General features: G+C 39.9%; 1 protein-coding gene across 1 annotated transcript; it reads right to left on the bottom strand.

Annotated features, from left to right (window-relative positions):
• Positions 1–6,274: 6,274 nt before the first annotated feature.
• On the bottom strand, positions 6,275–22,753 carry LOC121196981 (otoferlin-like). The gene is made up of 42 exons (XM_041060260.1): positions 22,708–22,753; positions 22,289–22,415; positions 22,116–22,170; positions 21,766–21,897; positions 21,595–21,657; positions 21,325–21,409; positions 21,057–21,216; positions 20,725–20,911; positions 20,380–20,566; positions 19,992–20,215; positions 19,451–19,559; positions 19,083–19,266; positions 18,765–18,885; positions 18,547–18,647; positions 18,345–18,435; positions 18,132–18,248; positions 17,890–18,042; positions 17,152–17,341; positions 16,857–16,981; positions 16,631–16,765; positions 15,456–15,617; positions 15,230–15,349; positions 14,894–15,055; positions 14,559–14,721; positions 14,267–14,340; positions 14,049–14,075; positions 13,799–13,930; positions 13,618–13,690; positions 12,523–12,641; positions 12,207–12,344; positions 11,823–11,954; positions 11,581–11,708; positions 11,278–11,448; positions 10,848–11,008; positions 10,522–10,664; positions 10,298–10,386; positions 10,054–10,152; positions 9,604–9,845; positions 9,181–9,359; positions 8,859–8,959; positions 7,967–8,174; positions 6,275–6,821 (listed from the first exon to the last, which is right to left on the bottom strand). Exons 1-41 carry the CDS (start codon positions 22,751–22,753, stop codon positions 7,994–7,996), a joined length of 5,388 nt encoding a protein of 1,795 aa, XP_040916194.1. The 3' UTR covers positions 6,275–6,821; positions 7,967–7,993.
• Between the last annotated feature and the right edge of the window lie 2,866 nt (positions 22,754–25,619).

Raw genomic sequence — 25,619 nt, 5'->3', positions numbered from 1 at the left:
TAATCAGTTATGATGATCTTAGAGAAGTTATCACCAGGAAATAAGATTAATCAAAATATTAAAAGAATTTACAGGGAAGCACATGTGGAGACAGTAGTTTAAAAAAACTAAAATAAATAAATAAATATTAAAAAGCTCATTCAAACATTCAGATTCTGATTAAACTAAAATACAGCGCCTACTCGAAGGAAACGCCATCAGAGCCTAAGAGACAGGCAGCACACCAACATGGCAGCTGTAGATGCCTCCTTGTTCACACTTTTACCTCAACAGTAATCACTTCTATATACAGTAGACCTATGACACACACATTCTTGTCTTACTTCAGGTGTGAGGACACACTGAAACACAATACCCTAATCTAACCTTAACTATCCAACATGAAAGTTGAAAGGAGGGTGTGACTTATCAAAACGCCTGATTGTTTTTCTTTTTTTTCTAAAAACAGCTGCCTGTATTTTTTGTCCTTCCACACTTGTGACTATGGTCACAAGTTCAAGTTAATTTGTCTTATTTGAAAAATTTTGTCATGTGACATAACTGCTGATATATATCAGTGTATATTCTGCCAATCATTTGTCTGCTTTGGAAATTTGGTGTTAAGGTTGATCTGATCTGCCAGTAAAGTTAATGGGGAGAGGGGGGCCAAAATCAGACCCAAAACAGGGTCCCCAAATCAGCCCACATAAAGCTAATGGGGATGGGGAGGGGAGAGGCCAAAATTGACCACATTAGAAAGAGAGAGACAGGTCCCAGCCCCAATGCTGGGCCCCCAAATCAACCCCTAGCAGGCTGATTAGAGGGAGGGAAGGAGAGAGACAGAGGTGTGTGAGTCTGTGTGTATGTGTGTGTGAGATAGACAGAAGGACAGAGACTGGGACAGCAGCCAAGATAAGGTAAAGTGATGGCACAGTGGCCGAGCAAACATCAGATACCACAAACCTCTTGAAGACTCAAAACATCAATGGACGGATGGACAGCAGCCAGGTTGGAAGGATGGACAGGAACAAATTCTGTAGGAGGAAAAGTTATGGCACGGCGGCCAGACATCCCAGCATCAAAGAAGTGGGAGTTGTATACCTCGTATAGCCTCTTCATCCCACGTAGTCAAAATCGACGAGCAAATAATCAAACAAACAACAATCAAACAAACAACTGCCCGCCCGACCGATAGAGAGACAACCGATGGCAGCCATACTGGATGGACAGGAACAAATTCTGTAGAAGGAAAAGTTATGGCACGGCGGCCAGACATCCCAGCATCAAAGAAATTAAACTTATACCTCGTATAGCCTCTTCATCCAACGTAGTCAAAATCGACGCTACAATGCTGCAAAAGGGTTAGGGTTAGGGTGCAAGAGAGTGTGCAAGGGAGAGAGTGACAGTCAGGCAAACGGTCGGGCGGACAAATAATTATGCATGGTGGCAGTGTGTGAGACAGAAAGAAAAAGAGGGTGAGACAGATTGGCACAGTGGCCGTGTGTGTGTGTGTGTGTGTGTGTGTGTGTGTGTGTGTGTGTGTGTGTGTGTGTGTGTGTGTGTGTGTGTGTGTGTGAGAGAGAGAGAGTGCATTTGCGTGTGTGTGTGTGTGTGTGTGTAAGAGAGACACACACACACACACCCCAGCAGCAGAATAAAAACTTCACTTACAATTAGTTGATTTCTTCTCATGCTGATCTGTTTGTGGACCTGAAAGAAGAAGAAGAAGAAACAGCTCAGTCTGAGTCTGCAGGTCAGAGCCAGTTCACCTGTGAAGATATGGAGTGGACTGATCCTGTCCAACACTCACACTCTGTGGACATCAGTTCACTGAATATAAATCCATCTGTGTGAACCTCTATACACACACACACCTCACACTGATCAGGGAATAATAATTTCTCCTACTGTGATCGAGCTTATGGACCATTCCTGTCATAGGAATGTCATAAATATTATTTATTGACTAAATTCTGCTCAACGAGTAGAATGGAAATCAACACTGATCAAACTGATGAAGGTATTTTACCGTCCGAGCCTCACTCAGAGCGAACTACTGCCCTCAGGTTCACCTTCATCCAGGCAGCTGCTGCACCTGTGAGCCAAAGCAGCAGGTGCACTCCACACAGCCACAGTCCACACACACTGACCTGCAGTTCTGGACTCTAATATAACTAATAAATGTTTATGTGGGTAAAAACTCTGATGACTTACAGGCCTGTCTCCACATACCCCTGATAACCTGAGCACGTGGGAGGTGAACTGAGGGTTTACTAACGTGAACTGAGGAGGGTGCTGAGGCGTCGTGTCATATTCAGCCTTTATCTTTACCACATGAACCACACCACAATGCATAATTTAAATATGTCAAACCACCAAGAATTAAGAAATATTTATTAAAGAACCAGGTGAGCTCCACCTTAAAACATAACCAGCGCAACATGTTACCCATAGACTGTATAAAACATGGACGTAGTACCGTGACGTCACCCACTGGTTTGGGGGAGCCGGTTTGTGACCAAACCATGGGCATTTGAGCTGCGCCATCTTGGATTTTAGTGGGAGTGTACTTTCCATATTTGGTGAAGAGGTGGTTACACTACAGGTCAGCCGTGGTCCGCCAGCCGAGAACCCGGCCACTTAGCTTGAAGCAACCAAGCTATCCTAAGGCTAACCAGCTAGGCTAACAAGCTAAGCGGCAGCCTATTATTTAACTGTGAAACAGTCATTATTATTTCATATTAATAAAATATATTAAAACGTTAAAACGTTATCATTATTAAAATGTTTAATATTTACCGGCTTTCGCAGCTGCCTCGACCCACTATCTACTAATAGTTACAGTAGCACACAAACAACAGCAGCCGCTTATTGACGGAGCTGCTCTGTCCATGCAATGTCGGACTTTTTAAACAGAAAAATGAGACTAAATAAACTTGTAGCCTAGTATTCCCGCAATAAACGGACTCTGAGAGCACGCAACACACGGCAACAGCGTTCCTAACATTAACTGCTTCGGCCCTCTATCTGTATCAGCAGCGACCGTAAATCGTTAATTAAGTCATAAGCTAGCGGCAAAATATGCTAATACATGCTAATTAGTGCAAACATCCAGGTAAAATAGTGAGAAATTTACTTACCGAAAAAACTGCGACACAGACTCCTTCGACGGTCGGTTAGTACAGTCTACACTACAACAAGCCATATTGTCACAAAAACCTATCCGAACATTGGCAAACAAACACGGACACTGCAGCCACAGTCAACCGTTAAAGGTAGCCGGTGGCCTCTGGATGTAGCCGCCTAGCCCAGTCGATGCTTTAGCAAAGAGCTAACTGCCAGTGCCTGTCTATGGACCTGTCACTCAACGTAACCACGACCTAGTTTATGTAAGAATTTTAAGCCTAAAAAACACAAACACAAAAATCGTGGATTGAAAGGCTGTGTGTACTCACTTTTGTAGAAAAGTCCAGAAAGCCGTTTCCAAGCCGTCTGTCCGATGCGCGCTGAGGCCGTGTGCGCGAGCGTGTGTGCGGGCGTGAGCACAAAGTGGCGTCTGTGGCTCACACGGTGGAAAGGCCCCGGGCGCCTCTGTTGCAGCATCTGAAGAACAGAGATTCACAGGCTGATACATCTGGTCTGTTTCCCTCAGTGTGCTCGTACTGTCTCCATACTCACTCAGAAACTCGGTGGAAGTCTGCGTTCCGCGCACACACGCGCTATCCTCTCCTCCAAACCGGCGCGGTAATGGCGGACTCGGTGCCGTGCCTGGTGGTCACAGTGGTACCGTGGTTTAGCTGAACGACGAGCTGAAACCAGCTCCAACACACGGTTCAGCGTCCGGTTTTATCAGGTTACACTTTGACTCAAAGTCCCGGGTCTTCAACTGATGAACAACAGTATTTCACAGCGTTGAATAAACTCACAACCAGCATCTCCGCGTCCCCCTGTTTTTGGCGCGCTCGCGGCCTAAACCTTCCCTTTTTAAATCCCACCCCTTTAACAACCAGGTGGGTCGTCAGCTCTGATTGGCTAATGATTGGCCAGTGATAATTGAGCCAGACCATAACATCACGGGTCATGTCTTACGAAACAAAACAGAGAAACCAATAGGGGTGTGCGATACTGCAAAATTTGGTATGATACGAAACCATGTAAATACAGGGCCAGTACTGCTGATATCGATAACAATATCAATACTTTTTTTACTCAGAGAAGCAGCTTATCTACTTTTGTGTAGGGCGGAGCAATGCGTCATACTGACGTGAATGCAATATGCAAACTTGAATGAAAATTGAAAGTTTGAATTTTCATGATCATTGAATGATTTTGTGATTTTTCAGTTTTCAATTAGTTGATCATGATTATGATCATAATAAATCACAGGACAAAGATTTTAAAGAACATGAATATTTCTAGAACATGAATGTACCCTTTCTAATAATATTGATGGTTAATAGGATTGTTGAAATTAATACCGTCTTTAATGTTCAATAAAGGTATTTATGAAGCTCTTCCTAAGTTTGTAGATTTCTTTTTGTTGTGCCTTATCTGGTTTGCACTCTATTGTACTCATCCAAGATCACACTGATAGTTTTTTGCCAGAATTTGTAATGAATTACAAACCTATTTCTACATCAGCTTTAATCAACTACATAAATGATAGAAATGTTTATTTAATGTTGCTGTCCCAGAAATTTGACATGGATCAGAATATTGGAGTGTGTGCTTTCCTTAGGTGTTTTTTGTACTTAGCAATTATAATGACACTGAAAACACAAATTCACCAAATCATCTTGTTAGACTCATTATGAGATTTATGGTAAAATGTGGAAAGACCTGGCGAGTGCTGTGTAGTTAATAGAAAATGCACTCAGTGAGATTACCTTACATTACCTTACAGTAGCTTTATTTGAAATTCAATATAATCTGTCTTGGGACAGTCTATCTCCTTTAACCCAGAGACTCTGATTCAGTAAAGCATAAATGTCCTTCCTGCCTTCCTTCCAAACTCATCTGAATGTTGGCCTTCGTGACCCAGGTGAAAGTTTTGATGTGTACAGTGCAGACATCTCTGGTTCTGTACAAGAAGCCCTTACCTCACTTTATTCACAAATTCAGAAGTCAGACAGATGCTGCACACTGTTGACTAGCTACTGAGTTCACAATAAATCAGCAAAAAAAAAAAAAAAAAACTTCCAGCAACAGCAACCACAACAAGACTATCAATAATAATAATAATTAAAGAAAGATAAAACTAAATTGTATTATGGAAATAATAACAAATTTGCAATGTGATTTTAGCGATTACATGTCAGTATGAATCTAAGCTTGCCTTATTGCAAACCACACTACACCCATGCTTATAATCCACAACTTGATGATGCCTTTTGTGAAATGGCAAAAACACTCTTTCAAGAACACAAGAGAAACTTACAAGTGAAATTAATTCTTTACAGTGTAAAATAGTAAACTTGAGCAGATCTCTCAGGCCCCCAGCATCTTCTTCACCATGTAACCAGGCATGTTGTATAGGAAAAGAGCCAAGATGGCCAGCAGCAGGAGAGCAGTGACAATCTTGATGGTCAGCCACCTGTACTGGTCACACACCAGGTGTTTCGCAGCTTTGAGAGGGATGAGGAACCAGAGGAGGGCAATATCTGGACGGCTGGAGGAGTGGAGATGTAAAAAGATGAGTTAGATAAATAACGGATAACAGAAAATCTGATTTAATAAATCAACTGGTTGGTTACAAATATAATGTGTGTAAGTGAAAATCTGTGCTGATTTAACCTGAGGTGATACCTACTACCTTCCCATCAGGTTATTCATTTCAAATGTGCACTTTCTAGTAGTTGAGTAGTTTTTGTTAACATTGGCTTTCAATACATTCTTGATAAAATAGTGAACCCTGCTATTTTTTGGGAGGGCAAAAAACACCTAAGAGTCCTATATTATACCTTTGAATTCCAAAAAGTTTGCTTTAAGCCTTTTTAACATACCAGGAATGTCAAGAAAGTGTCAGCACTTTCAGTTGCTAGTTGGGTATTTTCATATTACAATAAGGACACTACATTTTAAAAAAGTAATTTTACTTCTAAAACAAGAAGGTATGTACTGTCCTTTCAGTGTCCTAATATATATCACACTGTCAGGGGTACGTATACACAGATGACAAGACTAGCCGAGAACTGAAAGGTTCAATTTATTCATAAACTTAAAATATCATACATAGACACATAAACAGGACAACATGACAAAACAATGCTCAAACAAGAAAATGTGAACACCAGCCAACTATGTCCTAAGTCCTCACTATTTTATCAATAAAATTTCTAATATCCAATTGATGCTTCATCAATTTTCATAGGTGAACAACAGACACTGAATGGATTTAATGGGAATAAAGACAACCACATTTCAAAAAACAAGAAAAACTGCATAGTTATCACACCAACAGAAGCTACATGTTGAGATTTGTACATATTAGACTATATTAATAAGCAGTGTTGAATGCACTTAATATGTATTAATAGCACTGCTATTGTAATAGTGCTCTTTTAATAATGCGTCAATGGTAAATTGCAAAAACATTCAAAAACAATACAAATGATTACTGACTGCACACCCTTAGGAAAATGTATCATCTGCTGGTTTTAACTCAGGCTCCCAACATCTTCTTCACCATGTAACCAGGCATGTTGTATAGGAAAAGAGCCAAGATGGCCAGCAGCAGGAGAGCAGTGACAATCTTGATGGTCAGCCACCTGTACTGGTCACACACCAGGTGTTTCGCAGCTTTGAGAGGGATGAGGAACCAGAGGAGGGCAACATCTGGACGGCTGGTGGAGCAGAAGGGACGTAAACAGATGTTAAAGAAGCCAAAGCCAGTCAACAATCCAAAATAATGAATTCATTGCTTGCAAACATAACATAAAAAGAGGAGGTGCCCACATACTGATACAACCTGTGGTTAGACCTGCTTACCTCCACACCATATTCACACACTATATTCTTGTTGGTGTGGAAACCGGATGAAGACGACACATATAAAAGATAGAGGCAAGTGCTGAAGCCCTGTAATTCCACACTGTATCAATTGTGGTGGTGTCAGAAGTGAAAAGGTCACGTTTTCCAACTCAACACTGCCTATAACTCATACAGTTTACAGAGGAATATACAGTACAAGCTAAGGACTAGTAGAATAATTAGTGAAATAAATATTTTGTTTTTTGTAACATTATTCAAGTCATAAGTTAAGCTGTGCATGCTACTGAAAAAAAAAAACATAAACAAACTTGGTCAGAACACTGACCAAAATAATACAAAAATAAGGAATCCAAAACACCCCAATGCAAAACTGTATTTAATTTCATACACAGCCAGCATTACTACAGGGATGGTTAGATCAGTCAGTTTCATGGAGATCTGGTTCCAAGCTTCTGCTGCAGCGTTCTTACCTTTATTATCTCTAGATCAAGTTAGACACACTTCATTAACCCGAATATGCATCTTTCAGCTGCTCCTCATCACTAACTTTTCAAATTACGGCATATTGTGATTTTGGAACAAACAAATACTCTTCAGCAGCATGTACATACTTGCTATGACCTACTCTTCACTGAAGAGCATGTCTCTGCAGTCCAGCCTTATGTGGATATTATGACTAAAAATAGAAGATGTACTTCAAATATTCAACTTCAGATAAACACCTTTATCTGTAGATTTTGCCTTGGATTGACTAGGCTGCATTGAATCTTAGGTACCACTTTAACACTACACTACACTACACTACACTACACTACACTGGTGAGTTGAAAATGCATGGTTGATTTTCAAAACATTATATGCTTGTTGCTATATAGTATTATAATACTGATTCTATTTAGTTTTTAAAAAGCTGGGATTGAAGGGAAACCGTAGACAGAAAATAGGCAGCGAAGAGAGAGAGAGTTAGAAGCCATCTGGTTAGTGAAACTGCTGGAACCTTCTGCAGAGGTGTCTGAGTAACATCTCAAGCTCCCAGCATTTTCTTGACCATGTAACCAGGCATGCTGTAGAGGAAAAGAGCCAGCATGGCCAGCAGCAGGAGGGCAGTGACAATCTTGATGGCCAGCCACTTGTACTGGTTGCAGACCAAGTGTTTTATGGCTTTGAAGGGAGTGAGGAACCACAGAAGGCTGGTGTCTGGACGGCTGGAAGAACAGAAACACACGTGTTCAGTAATACAGACTGCAAGCACCATTATGGACCTTTAGAGTTCTACTCTTTTTCAAGAGTCAAATTTAAACGTAAATGTAGCTGACATTACTGAAACACAGATAAAGCAGAAGGAATGGCAGAGAAACAATTTACAGTATGACTTGGGAACGTAAAGACGATTCTAAGCAGATATATACGCAAAAGATAAGAAGAAACAGCAACTTACCGTGTAAAGAAAGAAGATCCTAGGCAAAAGTCCAGAAGTTGGTTGAAGTAAACCCAAATAAATGTCTCTTCATTTCATGAAATTGATTTCACCTATTATTTTTGTCAGTTTTTCTTTATGCTTTTTTATGTACATTTAAGATTTTTAAGATTTCACGTTTTATGTTTATGATATATTTATTATTTCATTTATAAAGTTTTATTTATCATATTTATTTTGTTGCTGTTTTTGCACGGAATCAAGCCGGATTTTATGCCATTATAACTAAGTGTGTGTGTGTGTCACATAAACCTCAGTATTTGTGCTTCTCTGTGTATGTAGGATGGGGAAAAAGTAGAAGCCAAGGAATGAACTGGGCAATGTAGCTGAGAAAAATAGATCAAAAGAATTGTGTGCAATGTACAAGAAAAAAAATTCAGACAGTGGGGTGATGGGAAAACATCCTTCATACTTGGGTTTCTCCAGTGGGTCTGGCTCGTTGCGTCCGTCACCAGCTGGGCTTTTCTCAGCTTCCTCTCCAGTCAGAAGGTGCAGCTCTGCTTCCACTTTTCCCTGAAAAATAAAAAAAAATAAAGTCTTAGCCATCATAGACCATTGTAAACATTACACCTGCTAAACATCCGCAAGTTAGCATTATATGTTTCTTCACTGTGAGCATATTGACATGCCAGTGTTAGCTATAGTGCCCTTGTGTATAGCCTTAAAGAGCCACCAGCATAGCTGTAGGCTTAGTCTTATTTTAGTTAATACCGCGGTTCTTTAGTTTGACTTACTGTCAGTTCAAACTCGTCCTCTTCATTTCTGGCCACAAAAGGCCACCAGCCTTTGATCCTCTTCTGTTTGAAGATGGAGACCATGGGCATCTCTGCTTCATTTGTCACCATCTCAATGGTGCACTGCTTGGCAGTCTTTGCACCACGTGGGAAACGGTTCAGATCCAGCTCAATTGCACCTAAAAAGAGATATTATTTAACTTAATTAAATGCAAGAAAGGTCAGTCGGCAGGGTGGAATAAACAAAAAGTATTTAATAAACAAAAAAGAAGGTCTGATGAGTTGCATTGGAAAATATACCAACAAGCTTATTCAATTTGTTGTTACAAAATCCAGTTTGCAAAAATGGCATTTGCTCAACAAAGCTCTCAAGTTACCCCATAGGTAACCCTATAGGTTATTATAAATGATCTTCCGCTGTACCTAAGAAGTCATCTGCAGAGAAATGGTCAGCATCCCACACTTGCAGATTGAGACGAGCTGGAATCTTGTACTCAGTCTCATCCCAGGCAAACATGGACGCTTTTTTTGAGATGACAATCTTCTCTTCGGCCATGAGGTAGTCGAAGGGGTAGATGAAGCGCCAGTTGAAGTTGCCCTCCCCAGTGATGGAGTGGTAGTGGACGTCAGTGTCCTGCTTGTCCTCCTGCTGCCCTTTCAACCAACTGTTACAGGGGATGATGTGGGGTAAACTCAAAATCTCAACAAATTAAGTATTAATTTCCATCAGAACTAGAAATTAAAAAAAAAATCTGTGGATCATGAAGTGGTCTTGGTCCAGTTGTGCACTTAAAAAAGTAAAGGTAGTGAGAAAGGAGCTACTAAGAAAAAAAAGAAACCACAAAAACAACAACTTATGAAGCCCATAATTACCCTCGCACAAATATATCACTTGATTTCTCGCCAGTAAAGATATCATCATCCTCAAGAACAACTTCATCTGTGTTCCAGACGATCACCCTCAGTTCAAACCTGGAGGCAGGTAGAAATGACAAGACACAGAATATAATGACACACTGATCAATATTGCAATTACTAATGACAATCTAATGACACATTTATGTAGTGTATATGAACACTGCAAACTCCTTGACCCAGTTCAGAAAACAGGACATACGATTTTGGTTTCCTTGGTGAAATGTCCAGTGCAGGGCCCGGGGCTGTCATGTCCTTCGGGAACATATCCACCCACATCTCGATTCTTCCCTAATCACAGTTGAATACAAGGAAACTGTCAGGCTAAATAAATATATATAGAACTTTTTTTGTACAGATTGTAAACATGTCTGTTTAAAACATGTAGCAGGTGATGGTAGAGAGAATGTGGATTTATGGACATACTTGTTCAATTCCTGGTTTGTCAGGGTGAAGCAGCGGTCGTGTTTCCACGTGTTCTGGGACGAGTTTGCATCCAACTCGAGGGATTTCCTCCCAGTGCTTCAACACGGTCAGAGCCAGATGTTCATCGGTCTGCTTCTTCAAACCTGACAAAAACATAATCCATGATTTAAATACTATCTTAAAGTGCTACTGAAATCACACTTTACCAATTTAAAACAAGTACATTTTGTATTACCAATATTACAGGCAGCCGATCACACACACTCCCCATGCAGGTAATCAGCTTAATTGAGAGAAACCAAAGACTGAGTAAAATTAACAGATACCGTTCTCATCCTCGATCTCAGTCGGTGCCATGAAGACACGGTTCTCCACCTTCACTCTTCCACCAGGGCCATAGTGAGGCCCATCCAGTTTTCCGTCCTTGCACAGCTTAGCCAGGATATGTGTGGGTTTCAGGGGGTCCCTCCAAACATTGTAACCATGGCTACAGAAAAGAACGGAAGTAGCTAAGAGTTACATGAGAAATAATGCACTCAATGAAAGTATGACTCTGCGGTATATAGTGGAATTTTTTCCAAACCTTTTGTAAAACACCCAAAACAAAAATCATGTTTAACACCTTTGTGGGGATTACCATTTAGACACATACAGCCACATAAAGTTGAAAGTTAATGTCTTGCATTATCCTGCGTCAAGTAATTTACCACTATTTTTCCACACCCTGCCACAGGGAGGCCAGCCTCTGACTCTTACATGGCATAGTTACATGAGATCCCACATGTGGCTCTGTGTTTGGTGTAGAAACGGTTCTCAAGGTCAATTTTGGTTTCTCCAATCAGGTCATCGGTTCCCACCAGGTCCCAGTCATAAATGGACACTGTGAGTGTGGAATCCATGGGAAATGTGGCCTCCACGTCAAAGGATCTGAAAGAATAAGAAATGCAGCATTTGTTGGGTTTTCATGTATAAATAGAATTTATCTGTAACTGAGAATAACTTTGTAAAGTCATACAAATTATTTTTCTCACTAAACAGAAATACAGCCTGTCTACTTACTTGCCAAACAAAGGGTTCAGCTGTTTAGAGATGTAGTTCTCTTTGTCTTTGATCTCTGTCTTTCCCAGTTTGATTGCGATGTATGGGTCAGCCTTCCCATTAATGTCAGCTGGATGCAGATCAGTCGCCTGACAAAATAAATAAAATAAAAACATTCCTTTCTGTAGAATCTGATCTCTTCCAGGTATATTTGCACTGGTATTCACACTGAAATGCAGTGAAGTTCAGAACACACAGCTTACCCTGATGACATAGATGCGGACAAGGATGTTGATGGGATCGTTGTTAGGAATGTTCTGAAACATTCCCATGTTGGAGTCGTAGCTCATGTCTCTGGGCATATCATCTGACACTTTGTACATGCACAGTGAGCCCTAAAAGGACACGGTGAAACAAATGAACAGTTATACTTGAAAAAATGTTGGAAAACACGTGTTATCTAAAAAAAGTTGCATAACAAGTAAAGCACTGCATACTGTCTGCACCCGTCTTATGTCAGCTAAACAACCACTAATCTATGATGCGCTTCTTTTTTAAGACATGGCAAATACAGAGAACTGATGGAACTGAGGAAAAAATAACTTAATCCTAAATAGTGTGTTCTACTCTAAACATTCTGTTCTTACTTTGAATTTCCCAACAATCCTGTCCTCGTCTGTCACGTTTTGGTCGTCATCGTCGCCGCCTTTTCCCCTGAACAGGTTAAAACTGTGGAGCCAGTCCTCAAAGCTGTCAAATTCACTCTCCAGTTCCTTTGGATACACCTTTTGTAAAGGGAAATTTAAAAAAAAAAAAAAAAAAAAAAAAAAAAAAAAAGAAATAATATATATAAAACATAAAGTTGTCACATCTTGTCATGTGTAAGCAACAGCCTTTATTCTCTTCTAGCTTGAACTGAAATTTCTGTCAGCAGTACAGTATGTGCTGAATCCATTTCAGTACCTTCAGCTCATCCAACTTCGGCTTTTTCTTCTCAAATGGATCAACTGCCGGCTTCCTCTTTTCCTTCTTTCCTTTTCCTCTCTTAGTGCCTTTCACAGGAGAGTCATCAGGTTTTATATCTGAGTACAGGTTAGTGGTGAGGATGGAGTGAAGGGGGGGGGTGGGGGGGGGTGAAGAAGCAGAGCACTCGAGACATGAATTCCACATGAAAGTTGCCAAAAACCAGCTGTTATTGTATGCAGCAAGCAGGCCATTGAACTGTATACTCTGGCAGTATACAGTTCAGTGGGGATACTGTGACAGGATCCTCCTGGCAGGCAGCTGTGCTGACTCTGAAAAGCTCATTAAAGACAAGCTCACAACTTGACTGGTTCTTGTCGTCAAGGTCATATGTCTATATGTATAGTAACCAGCACCATACAATCCAGTGTATACTACATTTGCAAGTATATTTTCTCGTATTACAAATAGCTGATTCTGTGTGGTAGCACAGCACAGAATCAAACATGATTAAAAATGTTATTATATCACCATGATAAATGTCCATCATGTCATCAAACTGCACTCTGTGCATTTTTTTTTTGATTCACTGCAATTTGTCATTGACAACTTTCATGGCATGCAAATGGGCTAATATGAGAGAAAATGTGGTTGTCCCACGCATAGAAATTTCGATTCATGTCAGCATCTACATGGAGGCATTCTTGGGCTACGAGGTTCACTACTGCACTGTAGAAGAAAACGACAGAATGAGTTAGTGAGCTCATGAAAGACAAACATGCACGTACTTAATTTGAAAAGTCAAGTTAAATGTATGTTACAAAGGCACAAGCAATTCTGTAGTTCTGTGTTAGTCTAGTCTATTCGATACTAAACTTTGAGCTCAGACTTTGAAGTTCAGCAAAATACTTGGACACTTTAAACATCACTGATTTTGTGCTTGAACAGATAAAAACAAATTTTAAGGACAACCTAAAGATATTACATGGCACAGGGCTGACACGGGGGCACGTGAAAGCATAAATCATAGTATAAAACTTGAATGCTAATTACAAAAACCATAAGCCATTTTTATTTAAGGTCATCTGGTTTTACCTCCACCATCTGCAATGTCCATGTCATCTTTTTCCTCTGAATCTGAGAGAGCTGCTTCTTGAGCCCTGAGTGCCTGTAAGACCAGAGTCTCAACTGTATTCATTGAAATCCAAATAAAATTGAACAAAAAGTGGCTGACTGTGCCAAATCAAAACTGCTGCGCTAACATCCTGTTTTTCACCTCTGTCAAAGTTTCAATGGAGGCAAAATATTTGGACCACCAGTCCAACATGCTCTCGTCAAGTTCCTCTTCTTCAGGCTCATCACCCTTCTTCCTCTTCTTCTTTTTCCCCTTTTCATCCTTATCATCATCCTGTTTGTACATGAAGCGTCACACATCTTGTCAACGAAACTTCAGGATTTCTTGAAACAACATGAAATCTTTCAATTTTGATTTATAAAATGTAAAGAGGCCACAGCGCCTTGCTTACCTCCACTTTGACCACAGCATCAGAGCACTAGACAGAAAACCAGATTGCATGATGTAAAATCATGGGACTATATTTCTCTGTACAATTACAAAATACTGCAATCATTATCAAATTTTTTTCTTTACTCTGTATTTATTAGGCTGCTAGTGTGCAAACTGGGTCTAATTCTATAAATAAAGGTTACATAAAATTAAAAAAAAAAAACAAGAAAAACTTACAGAGTCTAGTTTGACCACAGTGTCCATCTTCTTAAAAGTAGGCTCAGGTTCCATGCTGACCACAATAATTTCCTCTGAGAGAGAAACAGGTGACAGGAGTCACTCCATTTGTCAAAGTTAAACCTTGACAACATGATATTGTTTATTTATATTATCACACACTGTCTTTCACAGGAACTATTTAATTGTAAGGACAAACACATACTGTGTCTACATCATTTGATGTGCCAATGTTGAAAAAAACAAAACAAAAACAAAAACAAAAACAAAGACCCCAGGTTTTAGTTTCTACCTGTTGTGGACCAGTTGTTGGCCTGCTTGTCTGACGGCCTATAGATGAACTTCCTCAGGCTGGTGACAGCAATCGAGCCAACCAGAGTGTAGCGACCAAAAGCCCTGCAGTCCACCACTCGGATGTTCAGCGGCGGGTGAAGCAACTCATTCTCAGGCAAATCCTACAACAAACAAAATCCAGAATTAGACGGGCTAACAAGTACAAGATCACATGAAGTGGTCAGCACCGACAAATTGAGTGTATTACTCAGTGCTTCTTATTTGTGTGAAATGTAAATACAAGGTGATGGAGCAAACTTTAATAAGAAACAAGTCATTGAATTGATAACATACCACTTCAAACCACTTGACGAGGGTGCTGAAGTTGGGGTTTTTCTTGTAGTTGGGGATGATGGCAGACTGTACTCCCTTCCCAGCACATTCAATGTCCACACGAGGCCGATCCACCTGGGCCAGATTCACCCTCTTCAGGTCTCTCAAGCCCCAGAACAAAACCTGAAAGATAGGAAAGTTCACTAATATTCATATTGGTGAACAATAATTTTGTTGGTGTTTGATTTAAGACTGAATTTAAATTTTCTACATGGTCATTTTTGGTCAGTGAATGTTATCACTGAGTAATTAGTCACTAGGATCACTTTCCTGTTTCCATGTTAAATGAAGTTTTACCTCAATCCTGTACTTGCTGAGCACTGGTCTGATCCCCAGTGGTACAGGCAGGATTGGACCACGGTCCATATCTGTGGGACCGTCTATGGGAGGCAGGTCAGCTTTGCCATTGGGGCCAATCTAAGAGACGACACAAGAGAGCATAATGACACTTCTACTTTTAATACGATGTGAATGACAACTGCAGTTACGTAAACTCACAGCTATCTGCATTTCATAGACTTGCCTGCAGCAGTTCAAAGGCTGCCAGCATTTCTCCAGCAGTGCAGTTCCCACGGTAGATCTGATAGTACTCCAGCTGTGGAGGGAAGCGTGGGGGACCATAGTGCTCATCTGCCATCTTGACCACAGGCTTAGCAAAGGTTCTGCCCATGAAGTCAGCTTTACCCTGGAAGCAGACAGACAGACAGATAAAAAAATTAAATGTCCACACCATGAAATGTGAAATCAGGTTTGAATATTTGGGGGGGGAGGTATTTTTGCTCTATTGTACCCAATCCATTAGTGTTTACATTACAATGGCTTTATTTAAAAAAAAAAAAAAAAGTTATTAAACAAGGTCATCCATGGTGTAGTCATAAATTATTTGATTTTGTCCTATCAGCAGGAAGAAACATGGCTTGAGATGCACATGTTTCAAGACAGACTATAGATAAAAAAAAAAAAAAAAAAGCACTGAAGATAAAAAGAGCCCAAAAGAAAATATTAAACAAAAGCAAGAGCCCTAAAATAACCAGTGAACTGCAAAACAGACATATTTTAAGCTCAGTGAACGATTACAGAATGTTTCTGAAACTATACCATTCAATCTCTCTTGCAGTTAGTGGTTATAAGGAGTTCAAATTCTCTGTTGGCCACATACAACAAAAGCACAAAATTTCACTTAAAGGAATGCAACAGGTATAAGTCCATCATCCTCATGGACCGTTGTAAATTAGCATCAAGTCCATTGATATATATCTTATTCCTCTTGCATGCCTTTTAATGCTATTTACTCTACACACATTACAGTGCCTCTACAGTGCAACAAGCCATCAGAATCCACACTCTACTTATCCAGAGGGTCATCCAAAACAATGGTGTTATTGACAGGAGCAAATATAAAATTGTCAGTCAGCAAAAGCAGTCTTAATTTCTAAGTCATATCAGACAAACCAAAGTGGTATAATATTAACACAATATTAAGAGCATATGACACAATGGATTCAGACTCACTAGTATTTCAGTGACAGTAAGTTTAGTCTTACATTTCAACTGACAGGCAGGCAGACTGTTAAATTATTAGGTGATAAAGATGGACGAGCATGATAAGACTGTTACTATCTGGAAATTCAAGCTGTGTGAAGACAGACACCTTGCTCACATTAATTGAAATGGAAACTATTTCAAAACAACCCTTACCACTGTGTCTTGGTCATAGAGTTCAATGACGATAATAGGAGGGTCGTCTCTCAGTTCACTGGCCTCTCCGAACAACTCCACATTCTCAAAGACCAGCAGCTGGTCCCATGTGGGGCACAGAGTCTCAGCCAACACCTGGCAAGAACACAAAATATTTAAGATGGTAGAGAATCTGCTATACAATAAATTATATTTTAGGCTGACAGGTGACTTTGAGTTTGATTACCTCTGTGACTTGACTTTGTGTTGAGAAGAAGACTCTGGCAAAAGGATCAGACAGGCCTGTGCTGTCAGCAGCAAACAGGCTGCGAGCTTGGTACATGTGGACCCTCAGCTGGAAGATTTGTTTCACTGTGGACAGATACAGATATTAATAAATCCCACATAATGTGTGATGTGCATTCAAAGACATTTGCAGAAACGTTGTTGGTATTATTTCCACTATTAAGTTCTCAAACATGATGGGCGAGGTATTTATGTAAATAGGTTAACATGAAGGAGAATATTAAATTGGTTCTTACTCATGTAGGTGAGGCTGATGGGAGGCGAGGATGGCAAGCCAGGTCCTCTGGACAACTTATTTTCCTCAAATCCATTGGGGAGGCCACTCAGGTAGTCTTTGCGCTGCCTATTCAGACCCAGCCACAGATAAATCTCTATCTTGGACTGCACGGTCCAGCCAGCAGGACCAAAACCTTTCTTTCCAGGGATCTATAGTATTAAAATCATGTTTTATTATGAAAAAAAACATCTTTGTTACAGATGAAGAAAGGAGTTTGATTAATAATTCAAAGTACATATCAGATTATATTATCTACTTTCTGATTAGGGCTGAACGATTCCAGAAAAAGAATTTTCTAGCAAATATTGCGATTTCGATTTGATTCTTCAAATCAAGCTTCAGTGCAATATTCACAATGTACAGTAACATTTACAAACATGACAGAAAATGCTCCCAAATGGTCGACGTGCTGTTTTTATTGGTGATTAAATCCCGTAACTTCTGCTCCAGCTGAATCCATTTCACAAACGAAGCAGCAGGTGGAGCAGGTTATACTGATTGCGTTAGCCTGACCTGTGCATGAGCAGCATGCCGCTTCTGATTGGTGAGCTCGGCAGGTAGGGAAACGGCATGTATGTGTAAAATAGTTGACACAGCAGATCCTGGGTCAGTCAAGCAATTTCGATCAGAAAATGAGAAATCGTTCAGCCCTATTTCTGATTATTATATTATTTTACAATGTTGAGTGTAAACTCACCCTGAGAAAGATTGTCTTGACTTTGCCACACTCCTTTCCCCTCTCCTCATCTATACTGGAATAAAGGATGTCTTTGGAGGGGACACGTGCATAAGCAATGCGCTTCCCGTTACTTATCATCCATATGAAAATATCAGGAACGCTGTGTTGAGGCTGCGGGAGGAAGAAAGTTCACATAAAACACAAGTTCACCCATAGTGGAACAAGCATGTGCAAGGCAAACATAATATTGCAGATCTTACTTCATCAGCCAGGAAGCGCAGCTTTGTCAGGAAGTTCTGAACCAGCTTGATTTTATCTCTCACTGTGCTCTTCTTCACCTGTGACCTCATGGCCTTAGCTTGCTGGCCGATGGCTTCCTAAAGCCAGAAACAGTCCAGTATTTATCAAGACAGTACAAACATTTAAAATCAGCAAGTAGAAGAACAGCATTGCTCCTCTTTTTATTCACGTACCACTTCTGACAAGCACAGCTTCAGTCTCTCCTTGTCAAGCTTTGTTCTACCAGACTGATTCTGGTCCTTGTTTGCCAGCGAAAGAAACTGACTGAAAGAGGAGGAGAGGAGGAGTGTGAAAATCTGTATTAATCCATTCCAGTGCATGATAAGTACAGCATGTTACTGCAGTGTTTGGTTAATGTTTGTAAGGATGTAATACCTGCATCCTTGGCTGAGCTCCTCGAGAACACCCCTCAGTCTGCGCTCAGGATAGGCCTTCTCTGTCTTAATGATTTCTTGCACATCATTTAGTCCATCTTCCTATAGAAGACGAGGAAGATGCGAGTTTGCATAATGGCCAAAAGACCAATAAATAAAACTGCATACTGACTTTTTAAAAAAACTACAATCATCAACTTATAACTGTGTGAGACTTGCCAGTTTATCTGCGATGTTGTCTATAATATTGGCGTTGTACATCCTCCTTCTCTGATCTTGCCACAAACTCTTGATGTAGATACATGGCTTCCTCTCAAAATAAGGCAGGTGGAAGTAGTTTCTGTGAATTAAAGTTATAATTTTTTTTTCAAGTGTAACTGCAATCCATGTTTTGTTTTTGTTTTTTTAACCAGCAATGATTATGTGGGAAACATCTTATTGGGAAACTTATTTCTTTCAAATAATATATGTTGATTTCTAAGGTAGTTTGTTGCTATTTGCACTGTCCCTCTGTGATAATGATATCTTTGTCCTGACCGATCAGTGATGACAGGCTTCATGGGAGGTGTAGTTGCCACTGAAGTCAGGTCGCCATCACTGTCCATCTCCTCATCGCTGGAGTTGTGAATCAGTTCAGTTTCCTCTTCATCACCGTTGCCCCCACCCTTCTTCCCTTTTGTTTTTGCCATGGCAACTCCATCTATCTCGTTTCCGTAGTAACCTGGCAAACAGCAATGTTAACAGTGACGCGAGGTGTCGCAGTTCGCAAAGAACTTCCATTATGTTAGAACTCAGTTTTGCCAATTTAAATCTAAGGATGTTGACTAAAAATAAAAATAAACTAATCAGAACAAGATTTGTCTGTTATTAAAAAAATCTGTTAAAGAGTAGGTAATGGAAAGTACCTATGGTGACCTCAAAGTTGATGGGCTTATCACCAATCTTTCTGTCAATCATTGTAGCCTCGAGGAACGATCCAAAGAGGAAAAACTCCTCAACCTTCCCAGTTGCGGTCTGTGAAATAAACAAGTGTGAGTATCTGAACGTGAGTCAACAGTGTCCCACTTCCTCTATTTTTCTTTTTTCTCAACTGAATAAAATTTAGAACCCAAACAAGACAGTTGAATACATTCAATTTTGAGAGTGGTTCCACTTTATAAAGTGATGCAGTGGCCCTGAAAATCCTGTAATACAAGCTGTTGGACAGTCAGAACTGAATCCCTGAGGACCTGTGGATGTGGTCCCACTGTGCTCAATTGAATTTTCTGTGTGACTTACACTGTCCACCAACAAAAAGAAGCCACATTATTGCAAACAGCATGTTAATAATGCACCAGGTGTGCTAAATAAAGACCATTAATAATTCACAACTGCAGCACAATGACCCGTCAGCTGGAGAAACAATTGGCTTCCTCTGCATGGCTGCTCATCCAGGCAGGGACCCACCTCTGAGATGTTGGGTACTCCCTCCACCTGCACCTCTGTGGAGCTGGTAGTGTCAGGGGAGGAGGGGTCCAGGATCTCTACACCCAGGCTGATGAGCAGACGGGCTCTGAAAGACACCCCCTCTCCAAGTCCTTCATTTAACTCCTGGTACTCGTCCATCAGGGTGTAGGTACGAGTGGAGCCGTACATGTTAATCCAGGCAGGTCCCAGCGTGGGAAGGAAGCCTGTGGAATATAGAACGGACAAAATTTGCATCTGATAATTTGCACATTATGGATGGAAAGGTCCTGCTTGCCAGATGCCTTTTACAGCAATAAGCAGATTTGATTGGAGGGTAAAAAACTGCACGCTTATTGTGAACTTTTTAAAAGAGCAAATGATAAATCACCTTTGTCCCCATCATTGGAAATCTTCCGTAGGTCCAGGAAGTGTGTTCCTAGAGCTACATCGTTCACTTTATCAGAGTCACGGAGCTGGATCTTCATGCGTTTGCACAATGGTGGAAACATCTCGGTGAAAACAATTTGCTCATTCCAGATGGGCTCGTAGCAGCTCTTCTGAACTGATGTTTTCCCCTGTAATCACATATTACAGTCATGATTTATACCTGAATCAGGTAAAATTGTATTGTACTATCAATTCATATTTTTTCCTTGCTGAGTAAAAGTAAAATGGAAATGTCCACCTTACAAAAACAAGTGGCAAGGAATCTTTGGAATCTTCTGTCGCTTACCTTCTGCCCAGCAAACTGTACTTGGACATAAGGATCAACCAGGTCCTTATTTTCTCCTATGAAGGCCTTTTTGACATTGGCCATGATGCTGGTGTTCATTCTTGGGAGTCCCTCTGCTCTGTAGATCTTCAGGTAATAGCGAGCCCACTGTCGCTCTGCAGGTACCCCCTCTGGTAATAAGAGATTGCTAAAACAGAAACGGGAAATGATGAAGTTAGATAAACAGAAAAAGGCACTAACACACACACACTGCAAGGTGTTCTGTGGTGCTGAGAAAGATGCAGGATTAGAGTCAAATTATGCTCAATCATGAATGATGAAAATTTATTTACCCCTCTATATCATCTTCATCAGACTCATTGGCCTTGTGTGGAGTCTTAATAGTGTCTCCTTTGGCCACAACTGCAATATCACACTTAACGTAGCCTTTACAACCCGCTGTGATGTCGTCAGGGTCAGACAACAAAGCCCATTTGTGGTAAAACTGATGTTCTGCAAGAGAAAAAATAAGAAAAGAAATTCTCCAAACACTGAAAAATCTGTATTATAGGTATTGATTTGCAATAATAAGACTGATCTGATTTTGTGTTGATCCTTTACCTGGCTGGAAGTAGATTGTGCCAACATCCAGTTTAAAGGTTCCAACCAGTGTTCCACTGCGCAGAAGATTTTTAGAGTGGATTACCTAAGGGTGGATTCAGAGAAATAAACACGGGAACATTAAGTACATGTGTGTTGTAGCAAACAAGGAATTCTGTTAATTTGTTTAATTTAATTTAATTTAATTTAATTTAATTTAATTTAATTTAATTTAATTTAATTTAATTTAATTTAATTTCGTTACCAATTTGAATGAATTAAACAACTTACAGACAACTTGAGGATTTTGTCAAACATAACATCTGGAGGGACATGGAAGTCGAAGACAAAATACTGGAAAAGAGAAAAGAGTGTGTGATGATGCTGACAGTATCAAGCCTCTATTTAGATATGTAGTCAGCTTTTCCTTAAACAGAGAGTACGTTGTAATGACTGACTCACTTCATTGTAGTACGGGCAGTTGGTTGATTCCTTCATTGAGGTGTACTTTTTATCTTCTCCAATCTCCACGCAGACCATTGGATCCATGTTCAGTCCCACCAGCTGTCTGGCCTCAATCACTGTCACGCTGACCTGGAATCAAATGATGAGGCAATATAGACTGGCTGACTGACTAACAGATCGACTGACTGATAGGCTGATTGAGTGATTAATTGATAATGTACCACGACTAAGATTAAAAATCAAGATCAACCACACCTGTGCAAGTATAACATTAATATACAGTATAATGACCGGTCAGTAATTCTTCAGCATACAACTGAGTCCATAAAGTGATGGGTTTCTCTTACTTGATAATCTACTGGTCTTCCAGAACTGGGCTCCATCTTTATGTCTGGCTTTGATCTATGAGACAGTGAGGCATCAGAAATAAGTGAGGTGATTTTCAGACAGATGCACATGATTAAAAATGGAAATACAACAATGTAAAAGGCAGCCATATGCTCAACAGAACCACGCTTGCCTCTTATTTGATACATTGGTGGTGACGGCTGTGACTGAGGCCAGTGAAATGGTGTCAGGGTCTGGTCCTCCTCCCATGAACGTGCCCTGGCGATCTAGATTTTCTGTCTCCAGAATAGCTGGCTCATCTGGAGATCATGTGAAGGACACACAGTAAGGACAGCGTGTACTAAAATAAAAGCACTTAAAAACTGTGACACGGAAACCTTAGCACATTGTATTCTTAAATTCATCTTGTGAGCTACTTGAGTCCACTGTGGGCCTGAAAATCAAGTTGGACTGAATTTGTATGATTCAATATGAGAATAAATTTTAGTGCTTTGGTTTGACATAACGTTCACTGGTGGGCTGAAATGGGCTGTAAGCCAGCATGAGTTTGAAATGTCAGCCTGGATTTCCGTGCTTTTTAGCTACTGATACCTCCGTTTCTTTCCTCCTTGTTTCCACGGTGCCTACTGCGCTTCATGGTGCCAAACAGTTCTTTGTGTGCTCTGTGGAAGAAATTTAAAATGATTTACCATTTCACAGGGAACAGGTCTGCACTTTTGTAAAGTAAATATCAATATAGATTTTGCTGATGCAATTAATTAAATGTCTGTTTTATCAACTACTTGCAATTCATTAAAAAAAAAAGGTCACCAATATTTTCTGCAGCCAGAGCTCCACTTCTTCTGTCTGAAAAGTTTCTCAAAAACTGGATTGTAAACCACCACAGACTAAACCATAACACTCTACTCCAACATCTTGTAGACAGAAGGAGGCCAACAACTAACTGATACAAAAACCAGCAACTGGAAAATGCCTAAATTATTAAGAACATTTAATGCATATTTGTAAAAAACTAAAAATATGACTTAGAAAACACACAAGTAAAGTACTGCGTGCGTTTTCAGAGGGGTGTCTGTGGGCTACCACACCCTGGTTTAGCCTTCAAAAGGGGCTTTCAATTATTTAAATCTGCTGACCTTAATACAATTAAACAGGATACATTTCACATGCCTTGTGAAAAATAATACACTTAAATGAATTAATCTGCCATCAGCAAAGTGTAACTGACACATTTCATTTTCTAACATAAAGTAGTGTGTTTCCAGCATTGGAATTTTCAAAAGTATACACAGATGACCTAAAGCCCTTTGTACGGGGCTTCCACTTTACACTTTCAGAGTTGTATGAAATAGTTTAAAACAGAAAACAAAGTAGAACACAATGAAACTATGCACCATACCTTTTAAACATACATCACAATGCTAGAAACCAAGAGCTCAGCTAAATAATGACGCACCCTTATGAGCTGCATGTTGCACAGTATAAACAACACTCATGCAATTGCAATTAAAATAAATCCACCTAGAATGCAAAGTTCCAAATATTTCTGTAGTATCCAAACAAAAAAAGTTCAGCTCAACAGCTTCACAGAACAAATATTAATCATCAAAAAGTCACTCTTCAAAAAGGCTGCAAGATATTACTGATTACTTGATTATAATTTGATTATACATACCATACAACAAAATTATGTTCTTGTCTCCTTCCTTCTAAGAAGCTCCACAGGTAGCTCCCTCCGAGGGAAACAGCTCCTGAACTTCTTTTTTCCTTTTCTTCTGAAATGGAGGCAACACTACATCAACATTTAAGGCGTTTACACAGCAGTAAGAATAAGGCCACAAAGTAAAGTTGTACAGAAAAGAATTGGGTTTGTCCAAGTCTGAAGTTGGGCAGGAGTGATGTGATACACCAATGAATAGTGCATGAGTGTTGAACCCGAGACTGGTAACTATAACTAGGGACTGCTGAGAGACGTCACTGTGAGCAGAGTCTGCCAATCCACATGTGCTCTGAACACAACAAAAGATATATATATATATAAAACATTTTTTGCTAAATTTTAAAATAAAATTAACCTCTAAGATGATCAGTAAAAAAGTCAAACATCAACCTTTGCATACAGGCAGTCAAATCAATCCAGTTGTTAAGCTGTAATTGTACAGTATAGTGATTTTGCATAATGTAGCTACAAAACATTAATCTTAACTAAAGTAATATATAAAAAGTAGTAGTTGTTGCACGTTATATATTTCATAAATATTAAAGAATCTGGCATGCTACAAGGTGAAGATAAAGACACTAAGTAAAATGCTTCTTGTATTAAAAGACTTTGATACAGTGCGTCCTTTTGTAAATGTTATATCACAACAAAACCATTAGAAAAACTTCAAAATGTGTGAGCATTGAGTAATCAATGTATTGCTGTGTCATAAGCGATAGAATTTCATGGAAGTAAACAAAATGTCCGCCCAGCCTAGTTGGAAGACTGCTCCATTTTAATCTTTAATAGGGTGCTGCTCCAAACTGGGTCTGCAGACACACTTTTTGTCACGGAATCACCAAATGATGTAAAGTCCTATTTGCAAAGCCTTGTGGTACAAATTCATCATTTCATCATGCATCATTTTGCCCTGAGGCTATTTACTTGAATAGATAAGGATCAAATAATGTAAATGTTGCCCGATGTGTTTCTCCACAAACTGAAAAAATAGCTAGTGTTAAAGCACTGATTATGCTGTATTATTTGGCTGAGTTGAGGCATGCTTTAGCAACTCCTATTCAATGCAACTTCTACTGAATGCTGAAGTACAACTCATCAATTACACATACAGCCAGTCTGTAAGCCATACGTCAAAGTCTAAAGTTGCTGGTATCCGATGAAACAAGGCTCTAAATTATTTAAGCGGTCCAGTCAGTGTTGCATGTGGCATCCTCATTATGTGGAGGTATCACTGTTCACAACAAAAGAAATGGATTTGGTTAGGGGGAATAACAGGGAAACATGTTATCATTGTTACCAAATTAGCAAAATATCTCTATATTTTACCCAACTGAGGAAATGGTTGAGTACTATGTGCAAGGATACATATATTAACATATGTGTATCAAGCAAAACATCACATTTAACTCTATGCAACTACTTTCCTCATCTTTACCTCAAACTATAACGGACACATACTTTTCCCACCTGCTCAACAGGAAGTGTGTGATACTCTCAGTGACACCAACCTGGCCACTCTGTTGAGGGATTCTGTTAATGTTCTGTTAATTACATGACTCAATAGCGGCTACGAGGGGTTGAGGAGATGTCCTCGTTCCTCCAGGATGGCCGTGACATGTAACCATGTCACCAGTCGTGCAAAGTTACCGGTTGCCCCTGTCGTCTAATATACTAACCTCATTCACTGATGGGTGCTGTCATCGAATGCAACTTTAAACACTCTGAAGTCGACATCAGCCAACAAACAAATGAGCAAGGATTGACTTCTCTGGTCTGATGAAGA

Source organism: Toxotes jaculatrix, chromosome 17 (genome assembly GCF_017976425.1).
Source record: "Toxotes jaculatrix isolate fToxJac2 chromosome 17, fToxJac2.pri, whole genome shotgun sequence".
Taxonomy (NCBI): domain Eukaryota; kingdom Metazoa; phylum Chordata; class Actinopteri; family Toxotidae; genus Toxotes; species Toxotes jaculatrix.
The sequence above is the reverse complement of the archived record's forward strand: the minus strand, read 5'-3'. Positions and strand labels throughout refer to the sequence as shown.

Excerpts from the sequence above, each read along its gene's own strand:
- LOC121196981 (XM_041060260.1), bottom strand. The coding sequence starts at position 22,753 with ATGAAGCGCAGTAGGCACCGTGGAAACAAGGAGGAAAGAAACGGAG. Across the intron at positions 16,766-16,856 it reads CACAAAGTCAAGTCACAGAG|GTGTTGGCTGAGACTCTGTG; the intron begins GTAATCAAACTC and ends TGTTCTTGCCAG. Across the intron at positions 11,009-11,277 it reads ATCTCATGTAACTATGCCAT|CCATGGTTACAATGTTTGGA; the intron begins GTAAGAGTCAGA and ends TCTTTTCTGTAG.